At 40.8% G+C, this 12919-nt stretch overlaps 1 protein-coding gene across 1 annotated transcript in view; it reads left to right on the top strand.

The window, feature by feature from the left end:
• The window catches only part of Pacs1 (phosphofurin acidic cluster sorting protein 1), a 122028-nt gene that overhangs the window by 75865 nt on the left and 33244 nt on the right, over window positions 1-12919 (top strand). The window contains 1 exon segment of the mRNA XM_051193625.1: window positions 8987-9074. Within this exon segment, the coding sequence (XP_051049582.1) occupies window positions 8987-9074 (88 nt within the window).

Below are 12919 nucleotides of genomic sequence, written 5' to 3'. Positions count from 1 at the left end.
CAGGCTCATGGCAGCCCTGGATTATTACTCTCTGATGATGAAGGCTATTTTCCCACCTGCCATGTGAAAGATATCCCTCCCAGAATAGCCCTTACAGCTTTATGCGTGTAGGCAAAGACAAACCTACAAGTGAATTCATCTTGAAGTAGTCAGTATACCAATTTTGAGATGGTGCCTCCTTAACTCCTTCCTGACACATTCAAAACCCAGTGGTTTCAAACAGTAATGACTTTCTCTGAGTGAAGCCCTTTGTCACTGGATGTGGAAGGATTATCCTGTCTTTCTCACTCCTACTACTATCCCAGTAGCTCTTTCTCTAGGAAGTGCAGATTTGCCTTGGTTTGGAATGGAACACTGGAGAAAGATGGAATGTCTCTCCATAAGCAAAATAAGCTAGCTATTAAAATACTTTAACTGTGCCATCTAAAGGTAATGACAGTTCATCCCATTCCCCAACCTGACCTACTTTTGACAATGTTTATTGTCTTGAGGAAGAAAAACATCTTAAATCCAAAATACTCCATTTTCTTGTTTTGTTTATTCAAACAGAATCTGAGCAGCTGGATTCTTGGAGAGGGGAGGGAGTAAAGTAAGGAGAAGAGAACACTGGCAAGAAAGGGAGTGAGCCGAAATCACAGAGAAGTGTTTCCTTTCTTAGCTCTTCAGTTTTTGTGAAGCTGAAGTGTCTGGATGTGATGCTTCCAGAACTAGGAAACAGGATAAAGATGTTCATAGTTAGCTGTTGCTGTACTTCTGCATTTTGTGCTTGGATCAGTTAAGACACCACCAACTAATCAACTCACCTGTGTGACTTCAGAATAGGCCCTGTGATCTTGGAGTAGTGCTACAGAGGGCATAGTTGGACCTTTCTGGGTATTTACTTACATGCTATGCGCTTTTGTGTATGTTTAGGAAAGACAAAGCTACTTTTTAAAAGCCTTTTAATAATATATGTCTTGACTCATTACATTCTGATCCCCAGTATTGCCTCTCCCTTGTATTATTTAGATGAAACCACATTTCTCTTAACAGGGGGGCACCTTGAGACCAGGGAAAACTAGATAGAACCAGTTGGTCCCAGAACTTTTAAAAAGTTAGCTGTGTGGATGGTGGATTTATTTGTTAGTCCTCGAGGAAGCCAAAGTGAAGTTTCCATTCCTCCCACATTGCCACATCACTTTTTCCAGCTTGAAATCTGTTTTCTGTCCTTACTTTATTGGCAGCTACTTATGTATCTGAGGGGTAGGTACCCTTCATTTGAGTTTTTTGTTTTTGTACAATACTGAAATGTCTAGGATAGGGTCTCTGGTGTTCACCATTTTGTAACTGGTCAGCTTTCTATCCTTAGCTCATTCTACATGTGGGCTGCATTTGATGCTTCCTCCTAAATGTTCTCATTGAGTCTGAGAAAACACATCCTTTTGGTTTCCCACCTCACTGGCAGTTCCTCAGTCTTTCTAATCTGCCCAAGGCCCATCCTTGACCTTTTCTCTTTCCTGTTTGAAGTCTTCTGCAAGGTCCCAGAGGAATTTGTCATTCCTCTATCTTGATCTCTAAATCCATAACTCTAGTCTGATTTTACTATTGAGCTGGAGACATCCACAACCAGCTGTCTAGTATCCATCTAGACAGTCAAGATGTCTCACACTCCACTCCAGAACTTCCCTGTCTTGTCTTTCATCTAGTTCAATGGCACTGCCATCATCTACCCTATTGCTCAAGCCAAAACCTTAAAAATAACATAGAGCTTTATTTTGTCAATACTCTATATTCAGTCTATTAGCAATACATAAACAGTTTACCAAAATGTTCCCGAATCTACTCTCTGTCTACTTCTCTGAATGGTGGATTTCCCAATCCCATCATCCTGTCTCTGAGGTCTAGTATTCACCTAAGCAGAGTACTCTTACATGAATCATTGTATATATTGATTTTCTTGTTCATAATTCATCAGTATCTCCCAACTTATAAGCAAAATCAAAGTTCCCCCTGCAGAGTCTAGCTTTCAGTTTTCCTATTTACATTCCCCAAGCTCCAGGCATCTTGCTTGCTTTGTTTCCTTAAACATCCCAACCTCATGTTATTTGTGTTATTCAGTCCTTTAGCTTTACCTCCTTGAGTCCATACACAATTACTAGTGGTTTTGAATTTCATGTGGTCTTCTCTATATGTGGTCTTCTCAACTTGACTTTGATTTGTTTGTTTGTTTTCTGCTCTGTATTTAGAGAGAAATTGACACTGAAATGATTTGAGACAGGGTTTCTCTTCATAACCCTGGCTGTCCTGGAACTCACTTTGTAGACCAGGCTGGCCTCGAACTCTTAACAGAGATCTGCCTGCCTCTGCCTCCCAGGTACTGGAACTAAAGGTGTGTGCTACCACCTTCCAACTTTAAGTAAACTCTTAATTCATTTTTTTTTTTCCTTTCTGATGAGCAGCATTGAGTTGTTACTAACAGCTTTTTGGGCTGCTTCTGGTGGCACTTGTGAGGGTTCTAGTGTACATAATGCAAGCAGTGCTGAATATAGAATACTTACTCTGGGAGGGCAGTGTTCTCATTTCTTTTCTTTTGTATGAGCTGGTGTTATTACACATTCATTTTACCAATGAGACAGAAAGGAAAGTGGGGAGATGAGGTAGCAAGCACAGTGCCATCTAGCCACTGAGTGTGTTGCTAGATAATGGGTTTCACATATGTTCAGTTTCTTAAGATGATGGCTAATAGTTTTCTAAAGTGATTATACCAGACAATACTCCCACAGGCAGCATATGAGTCCCATTGTACTATATCCTAACCCATATTTTATTTTGGCAAATTTGTGGATATAAAATGTTATTTGATTTTAATTTGCATTTTCCTGATTTTTGTATATTTATCAGCCATTTACATTCCCGGTTTTGGAAGCACAAACTGCTTATGTCCTTTGCCTATTCTTTTGATTTGCCAGTCTCCATTATTCTTTGTATTTTGTCAGCAATAATAAGTTTCAAAAATATCAAAGTCGTGACTGTTATAATTTTTTTTATATATTATTTCTTGATGAGCAGAAAATTTTTATTTTCATAGAGTTGAATTTATTGTTTCCAGTGTCTTATTTTTAGACTATCTCAGCATCATAAGAATATTGTTTTGGGGGCTGGAGAGATGGCTCAGAAGTTAAGAGCCCTAGCTGCTCTTCTAGAGGTCCTGAGTTCAATTCCCAGCAACAACAAAGTGGCTCACAACCATCTATAATGAGATCTGGTGCCCCCTTCTGGCATGCAGGCAGTGCAGGTAGAACACTACAAATAATAAATAAAATATTAAAAAAAAAAAAAAAAAAAAAAGAATATTGTTTTGGATCCAGGCAGTGGTGGCTCACACCCTTAGTCCCAGCACTTGGGAGGTAGAGGCAGGCAGATCTCTTGAGTTTGAGACCAGCCTGGTCTACAGAATGAATTCCAGGACAGTCAGGGCTACACAGAGAAATCCTGTCTCATACAGGGAGGGAGGGAGGAAGGGAGGAATGAATGAATTAATATTGCCCTGGGACTGGTGGCATTGCTCAGTGGTTAACATTGCCTTCTGCAAAGCCTGATGACCTGAGTTCAGTCCATAGGATCCAGGTAGTAGCAGAGCACCGATTCTGTCCTCTGACCTCCATATGCATGCTGTGGCACACATATGCCTACAAACATGCATACACGATTAATTAAGTAAATATTTACATTTTTTAAGAGAATTCAGTCCTATATTCTAAAGTTTATTCTTTTACTAGTTACTGAATACTGCTTCTTCTCTTTCATTCTGTCTTCTCCCTCCTGCTTCCTGAATGCTGGGATGAACAGATCTGGTTCTCCATTCCTGACCCTGACTTCTTCTTTATATCAGATTTCTGTATAATTGTGATAGTGTTGCATTGTTTTCTTTTCAGCAATTTTCTGTTCTTATAGTATACTGAACTTTCTCAACTACTGGTTTGCTTTACAATAAATCTGATTTTTCTATTTTTTCTTCAAAAGTGTTTTTTTTGGGGGGGTTGTTTTGTTTTGGGGGATTTTTTGTTTTTTTGCCCTTGGCCATTTGTTATAAATGTTAAACGTAATATCTGTGTAAAGTCCTGTTGGAATTTTATCAATGTTGTCAGCTTAAGAGGACAGTTGGAATACTAACATTTCCTTGTTCATGAATATAGCATCTCTTTTAATTTGTCACTTCTGTGTGTGCAGTACAGCTCTGTAGCTCCACACAGGGCTGACACATGTTACAGAGGGAGGCAGCTTGGAGGAGTGGTCAAGAGAAAAAGCTTCAGAGCCAGCTTCTCTGAGCTTAAGGTCATCTTGGGTTATCTACATCTCTGCATCTCCTTTTCCTTTTCAGTAGCACAGAGCTATTAAGGGCTCATGGTGATGCTTGTTCATTATGGCTGTCGCATTGTTCTATCCCCAAGTGTCTTATTTTTTGTTGCTTTGTAAATTATATCTTTTTAACTATATTTTACAATTAATTGTTGCTGGTATTTAGAAATGAAACAAAGCTGGAGAGATGGCTCAGCCATTAAAGGCTAGGCTCACAACCAAAAATATAAGAAATGTAATTGATTTTCGGAAATCTGGCAATCTTGATTAAATTCTATTAAAGCTGATAATGAGATTCTTTTGAATTTCCCAAGTAAGCATTTATACATTACTCTGAAAACAATGACATTTGTTTCTTTCAGTTCAGTTGTTATGCTGACATGAAATTAGTACAGTAAGGTTCTCTTGAGTATGTAGAATTGGAATGTTGCTTTAGTTCCCCTAGAAAAAAATGTGTTAAAATTTTCATCTGAAGTTGCTGTTTTCTTTTTTAGAGTCACTTCAATTACTGGCCAGTCTCTTTAATAGTTGCTGATATTATTTATATACAAATAGCACTAGCTTACTTAATAATTTTTTTTCTTTTTTCTTATTTTTTTTAATCTGCTTTATTCATCCAAGTTTGTAACTCTGAGTAAATTTTCTCTGAGCTTGAAGCCAGCCTAGTCTACAGATTGAGTTCCAAGACACAGAGAAACCCTGTCTCTGGACAGAAAAAAAGAAAAAAAAAAAAAAAAAAAAAAAAAAAAGCCAGGCGGGATATCATGTTCTTACACTCCTAGAATTGGGGAAGAAGAGACAGAGGATCCCATGGAGCTTGCCAGCCAGCCTATCCTATATGGAAAGCCCCAGGCCAGTGAAACATCTTATCTCAATAAAGAAATTAATTTAAATGGACAGTACTTGAGGAATTACAGCTACAGCTGAGGCTTTCCTCTGACTTCCACACATGAGTGTATGCATGTATAACTTTGTACACACATGCATACATACACAAAGTAAATTAACATGATATATAGGAGTGGCACACTCCTATAATCCCACCACTCTGGAAACAGAAGCTGGAGGCAATAATATTGCCATGAGATCAAGGCCAGGCTGATCTATATAGAGAGGGGTGTGGCTTTCTTTGTTGTTCTTGTTTTAGTAAAATAAAGTAATAATAGCAAACCAGATAATTTCTAGTAACAACTTTAGTTACATAGCAAAATTTTGACATGTAATATTTTTAAGAAAATGAGTCAAAATTTTTATTTCTTGTTTAAAGTAGTCTTGAATGACATTCTTGGATTGACATTCTTTGGATAGTCCTAACCACTACACAACTGCAACCAACCCCATTATGGCAGTTTTCCCCTCATGAACAGTTTTACACATTTTTATTTATTTATATTTTATGTATGAGTGCTCTCCATGTATATATACCTGCATGCCACAAGAGGGTATCAGATCCTGTTACAGATGGTTGTGAGCTACCATGTGGTTGCTGGGAATTGAACTCAAGACCTCTGGAAGAGTAGCCAGTGCTCTTAACCTTTGAGTCATCCATGCACCCATGAACAGTTTTAGAATCCTATCCATTCCCATAGTCTCTTGTTGTCATCAACCTTAGTTTGCTGTAGTGCTCAACACAAAGGACCTTTACCAGCTTGACATACAGTGGCTCATCACAATTGAATGCAATCACACAAAGATAAGATGGACTTGGTGTTATTAAGGCTTTGGCCACTACACGTGAATTCTGTGTGCCAGGCAATTATGGATGAAGGGCATCTTTAACATCCATTTTCCCTCCAGCAGCAATGCCTTCTTTGGCTGTGGCAATGAGTGAAGCCAATCTTTTTCTTGGGTTTTTTTTTTTTTTGTTTGTTTGTTTGTTTGTTTGGTTGGTTGGTTGGTTGGTTGGTTGGTTGGTTGGTTGGTTTTCAATACAGAATTCTCTGTGTAGCTGCACTGGAACTCTCTCTGTAGACCGGGCTGGCCTCTAACTCAGAGATCCAATTGGATTAAGAATGTGTGCCACCAAGTTGGGTGACAGTGTTGCACATCTTTAATCCCAGAACTCTGGAAGGCAAAGGCAGTTGGATCTCTGTGAGTTAAAGGCCAGCCTGGTCTACAGAGGGAGTTCCAGGACTCCAAAGTAAAATAAAAGAAAAGAAAAAGAAAAATAGATATTGTTTTAAAAATGGAAAATCTTAAAATGAAAGTAAAATAAAAATCCTTCTGCTAGTAGTACCATCTAAATTTATTTGAATAGTTTCATTTGTGAAAATTGAGTTAAAATTTAACAAAATGGAATCTACCATAGCTATTATAATGTAGTCTTTAACATTTATAGACCAATATCATCCTCCACTATAAATACATGTCATCTTTTTTTGTTTGCTTATTGTTTGTTTGTTTGTTTGTTTGTTTGTTTTTTCAGACAGGTTTACTCTGTGTAGCTCTAGTAGTCCTGGAACTCACTCTGTAGACCAGGCTGGCCTCATACTCACAGACATCTTGCTTGCCTCTGTTTCCAGAGTGCTTAGATTAAAGGTGTGTGCCACATGTTATCTCTTATATAAGCATAAGGTTTTTTTGTTTTTGTTTTTTTTTTAACCAGTTCCCTATGTGGACTGTTCTGTTTATATTGTTAGACAAAATTCTTAAAGTGTATTGCTAGGTCAAAGGGTATGAACATTACATTTTTTCATTCCTATTTAAAACTGAGCATTGGGGCTGGAGATCCAGTTCAGCAAATTAAAAGTACTTATCTTTCCAGAGGACACAAGTTGCATTCCAACTCCCATATCAGACAACTCAGGACTATCTGTGACTCCATCTCTAGGGGAATCTTATGTCCTCTGCATGTACCTGAACACACAACACACACACACACACACACACACACACACACACACACACACACACACCAAATTCATCTACCAAAAAAAAAAAAAAAATAAGTACACGTTCCACCTCTAACAGCCAGACAGAGAAGTACTTGAGTTTCATTTTATCACTACCCTGCCTTTGTCCCTAGATTTCCTATGTGAGTGTTTTGAAACCAGGTTTCTCTTGTGTAACAGCTCTGAAACTTACCTTCTTACACCAGGCTGACCTTGAACTCTCAGAGATCCACCTGCCTTTGTCTCCCAAGTGCTGGGATCCTAGACATGCGCCACAATGCTTTAGTTTAGCTTTTAAAAAATGAAATCTTGTGATTGTTTATTTTTGTTTGATTTACTTTTCTGTATGGACTAGTTATTTTAAATGGGTTGGCTAGTCAGTTCCTTGTGTGAGTCCTGATTTTGGTGGCATGCTTTTCAATTTGCCCCTTGGTATTTTTGAGACAGGGTCTTATCCTGCTGGCCTGAAACTCACAGAGATTGACTTGTCTCTGCTTTCTAAATGCAGGTGGCATGTTTCCAAGGGCCATCCATACCCAGAGTTTATTATTGTTATTGTCTTGAGACAGGGTCTCTATGTTGTCCTGGCTGTCCTGAAATTCACTCTGTAGATCAGGTTGTCCTTGAAGTGACAGAAATCCTCCTGCCTCTGCCTTCCAAGTGTTGAGATTAAAGGCATATACTACCACACCTGGTTTGGGATTTTTTTTTTTTAAGATTTATTTATTATGTATACAGTGTTGTATCTTCATGTATGCCTACAGGCCAGACGAAGGAACCAGATCTCATTACAAATGGTTATGAACCACAGTGTGTTTGCTGGGAATTGAACTCAGGACCTTTGGAAGAGCAGGCAGTGCTCTTAACCATTGAGCCATCTTTCCAGCCCTGGATTTCTTTTTTAAGTAATATTTTCTTACTGAACTTTTGTTGTTTGATTGTTTTATATACATCATGGATCTGCCTTTGATATAAGTAGTAAGACAGTTATGTCATGGTTTTTGTTCATATAGCCAATTTTCCAGTATGAAAATGTTTGTCATTTGAGTAATTTGTCTGCCTACAGTAAATTCCTATATATAAATAGGTCTTATTTCAGAACCTCTTCCTTGCCGTTGATCCCTCTGTGTATTCTTTTCTCATTACCATGACCCTAATTACCTTGACCCTAAAGTGCATGTTAATACATATAGAGTAATACTTTCTTTATTCTCTTTTCCCCCCAGAAGTTACCTAGCTTTTGTTATTATTCCTATGAAAATTTAAAATCCTATAGGAAGGCAGAAAGGGTTAATGTGCTTCTGTATTGTTCCTCTCCTCAATGGAACATTTATTAAAATTTCATAGAATTGGTTTCATCTGCTTTTGTATTCTGAAGTATTTTGTAGTTAGCTTTAAAATCCTTCCTTGAGACCCTGAAGACATTAGTAAGTATCTCTTCTTGGCGTGCATGCTATGCATTCGCCTGTTCTATGTGTTTCTAAGATTTACATGTGTAAAAGCTTCAGTTATGCTTAGGTGGCAGGTGAGGGAAAACCGGAATAATCGTGTCTCTGCAGTGGTAAACTGTGGGTTTGCTTGAGATATCTAGACATCAGCTGAAGTCCAAAGAATGATACACCTTTGACACTTTCCAAACATACAAGCTAAAGCCTTCTCACAGTCTTACTTTTAAGTAGAGCAGATTCTCATGGTAGATGTTACCTTCACACAAGTTCTTATATTTTACAGGACCTTCTTTCTCTATATTTTTCTAGGCTATTCAGCTTGACCCTGAAGAAACTTGTTATGCTTAAAGAAATGGACAAGGATCTTAACTCAGTAGTCATTGCTGTGAAGCTGCAGGTGAGTTGAACAATGAATGTTCAGGGCCTGTGGAAGCCAGACAGTGCTTTTCCCTGTTCCAGTTATAGAAATTCCCTGAGCCACCTTCTCCTCATTTAGGTAGAAAGACAGTTGTGGAGGGGCAGCTAAGCCAATGAGACATAGAGTCCCAGTTCCGCCTCGAACTAAAGTCCTTGGTTTCTTTATGTTTTGTTTTGAATAACAAAACAGTCCTCTGATGTGTGTCTAATTTCATCAGTGAAACAGACAGTATCATGAAGGAATAGGGCTGTTCTGGTTTTGGTTCTTCAATTTCTAGATTAGGGAAGTGATAGGGTCCTTGGTGTAACCACAAAACAAAGACAGCCACTCAAATGCAATCAGCAAGAGCGATGTTTATTCCAGCATGCTGGGGTCTGCCAGCCAGACAACAAATGCTTTGACCCTGACCAGCTTGAAGGCTCCTTTTATAGGCAACCAGGATCCAAGAGAGGTTGGGCCATCCTGGACCTAATTGGCTGGGTATGAGGTCATCCATCCCCAACCTCATTGACTGGGGCTCCTCTTCCTGCTTTAACAGAGTACAGAAACTGAAAGTGAAACTAAACTGGAACCCAGATCCAGTAGAGTCTGGGACGAGGACAAGTGTGGCCCTGGAGCTACTGTAGCCTCTCATTCCCCTCTTGAGTTATGGTTCATCTCCAATCCTAGAGATGTCTCCACATCAGGGCCTAAAGGGTCCCAGCCTTGTGGTTGGTATAGCTGTCTTAAGACCCTTGGCTGCACTATGGAGATCCTCTCTTTGATAAATCTGAGCAGAGTGTTGATTACACAAGGTCCACAGATTACAACCAGCACCAGAAGGACTAAGGGACTGGCCAAGGCAGATGCCGGGCCATGAGGGAGAGTGACCAGTTAAAGAGCAACTCATACCATCTCTCATTCCATTGCCTTTCTAACTGCCTATATCGTTTAGTCTTTTCCTGAGGAGGGCCACGAAGCCCTGAAAACACCAGAGTGGTTGGCATAGAAAACATTGTTCTCCCAGAGCCAGACAAAGTCCTCCTTGTTGTAAAAACAGCAAGGCTAGTCCCCTTCTATTCTGGAGGAACATCTCTGTCAAGGAAGGGGTGGCGGGGAGGACTCTTCAGCATCTGTAGCTGTACTTAAAGCTTTATAGTTCTGGTCCTGAAGAACAAGAGCTGATTGATGTCCTCATGCCTATAGCCTTGACAAGGCCCAGGCCTGAAAGGGAGGATACCAAGATAGCCGTGAAAAACTCCCCTTTGGCTCATTTTGATGGTCCTAGCTGGCAGAAAACCTCCTCCTCAGGGTGATAGGTTATTTTAGGAACTAATTACACCAGGACACAAACCCCTATATCATTCAAAACTTGAGCATGCATACAGGGGGGTTAAGCTGGCAGTACAAGCCCACCAGGCATCATCCAGGGCAATTAGGTACCCTGTCCCTGTTGGACCCTTAGTCTCATTGCAGAGATTGGCATGACTTGGTGAGGCTGGCCTATGCAGAGTTCATTCCCTGTCACAGACTATATGGTGAACCTCCCTTTGCATAAGTGTTGCCAGCTGCATGCTTGGATGTCAAAGAAATCAGCATAGTCCCCCATTATTGTATGGGTTGTATCTAGGCAAAGCCAGCAAGCTTTAGTGAGACTGGGTTTTGAGGCCTTTAAAACCAAATAGGTGGTTTTCAAAGGGTCTAAGAGTTCTGGACTGGGGAAGTGGGCTTGTGAGAGCAGTTGCATTTGTCAGTGACAGTATTCTAGCTTCTGCGGGCCTCAGGGTGGGGGCAGGTATAGGTCTGGTTGGATTTGCTACCTTGTTGGGGCCCTGGTATTGCCATGATTATATGGGCTGGATGTCTGATTGTAGGGTTAATAGTGCTCCTACATCTGAGGCTGCCGTTCTTTGATTGTGGTATATCCTTCAGGTTTTTCCTGAAGTCCAACTAGAAGTTTTTTGCCAGCATCAGTAAATCAAATCAATACTGCATTGCATGTCCCCTCTCCACCAAGCCCAGAACAACAGGGTGATTCATATGCCCCTTTTACCTCTGTCTTTGGAGACTTCCACCAGATGTGACCTGTGGAGACACAGCTCCTTTCCTGGGCTCTAGTCCTGAAAGACCCACAGAGGGCTTGGACCCTCACGCCCCGACTCAGGAAAGGCGCCCCCCCCAAATCACTCACGAGAAGCGGTCTTGATGCAAAAGCATGAGGTCTTTTATACTCCAGTGCACTGGAGTCCGCAGCCATACCACACGTGGGGTAGAGGACTGGGAACCCTTGGTACAGGGTTCAGACAGCTTTTATAGGGTTACAACAAAGCCCGTGCATTACAAACCAATCATCTCATAGCATCCAGTGTGGACCAATCAATTTGAACTATCCAAGCCCGCGCTTTGCCCAGGAAGTCTGCTTTCGCTAGGGCTTTTGGGTAGTGTGGCACGGCTCATTTCCTGTTCTCATTCACTCACAGGTGCTGTAAACAGTCATGAATGACCTTTTGCCTACTCACCGCTAGGGGGCAGAGTCTAGGGAGAATTAGGCTAAATTTTTCCATCCTTACAGTCCTATCATGTCTGGGGCAATCTTAGAAATGGGGAAAATACATTTGGATAAATGACTCAGTATAAATGTGCCCATACAATAACTGCTTTGCCATTTTGGCGAAAAGTGCCCCCAAGTCAAAGTATAGCTCAGGAAACCAGGTCCCTACGGGGATAGAATGGGAGGTCTGTATTGACAACCTTCCAAGTGAGGTTATAGGTCTGGCTGGTGGAGATTTTGGTGCCCTGCAGGGGCCTGGTTAGAAAAGCAGCAAAAAAACAAAGAATAGAAACAAGCCCATATTGCTTAGCTAACCTTGTGACTTTCTGGATTTTCAGTTTTAAAGGGTCTTGTAGATATTAACTGCCCTCCAAAATCCAGGGTTGGGCCTCTTTTGAGGCATGGCCCTCTGAGTTGGCATGTGGATCTATGGGCTTCATGTGGTAGTGGTGTGTCAAGGTGGGTTAGTGTAGGGCCCCTTCCAACCAGGCTCCATGGTGGCCTTGCAGTATCTTTTAATGACTACCAAGTTCCCAGGTGGAACCTATGTGGTATAGGCGTAGGTTGTGGTGCCTTGTTGTACACAGCACACAGTTTCTTTCGTTCCTGAAATAAAGCTTGCAGGGAGGAGAGAAAATGTTGATTGTCTCAAATTCAGCCAGGATTTCTACTTTCAGGTTTGGCTACACAGGCAGAGGTCTGGCATACATTATCTCAAACAGGGTTGAGTTGAGGGTGTAAGGAGAATTGCAAGTTCAAAAGTGAACGAAGGGAAGAAGAGATACCCAGTCACCCCCTGAGGAGGGTAGGACAGGGTAAAGAGGGGCCAATGGCTGGGATTTCCTGTCTGGCTTCAGTTTCTTTTCTGCCTCTACGACTATTTCCTGAAGTCGTGGCAGAAAAGGTTTCAGCCATTTTGGAGGCCTTTCTACTAACATTTGCCAAGTAATAACATAAGGAACCTGGTCCAGGTACCCTCATTGCCCATAAACTCCCTCCTTTACCCAACAGATAGTGGAAAGATTGACCGTCCCTTTTTCGGGCCATCTCACATTTAGGCCACTTGTTCCTGCAAAAGATGGTTAAGTTTCCCTTCTGGATGACAAGTCCCAGGACATTGGCCTGGGTCTGGGAGTCCTTAGAGTGGTTCAGCATAAGGTTTAAGGAAATAGAATTTTTCTGTCCCATCTCTTCTAGAGGATCAAAAATGGTTATTAGACAGAAAGACAAGTATAAAGAAAAAAAAGTCTTACTCAAGATGACAGCCCCTCTCACTATACATCTCTCCACCCAC

Source organism: Phodopus roborovskii, unplaced genomic scaffold (assembly GCF_943737965.1).
Source record: "Phodopus roborovskii unplaced genomic scaffold, PHOROB, whole genome shotgun sequence".
Taxonomy (NCBI): Eukaryota; Metazoa; Chordata; class Mammalia; order Rodentia; family Cricetidae; genus Phodopus; species Phodopus roborovskii.
This window is presented reverse-complemented; position numbering and strand designations above follow the sequence as displayed.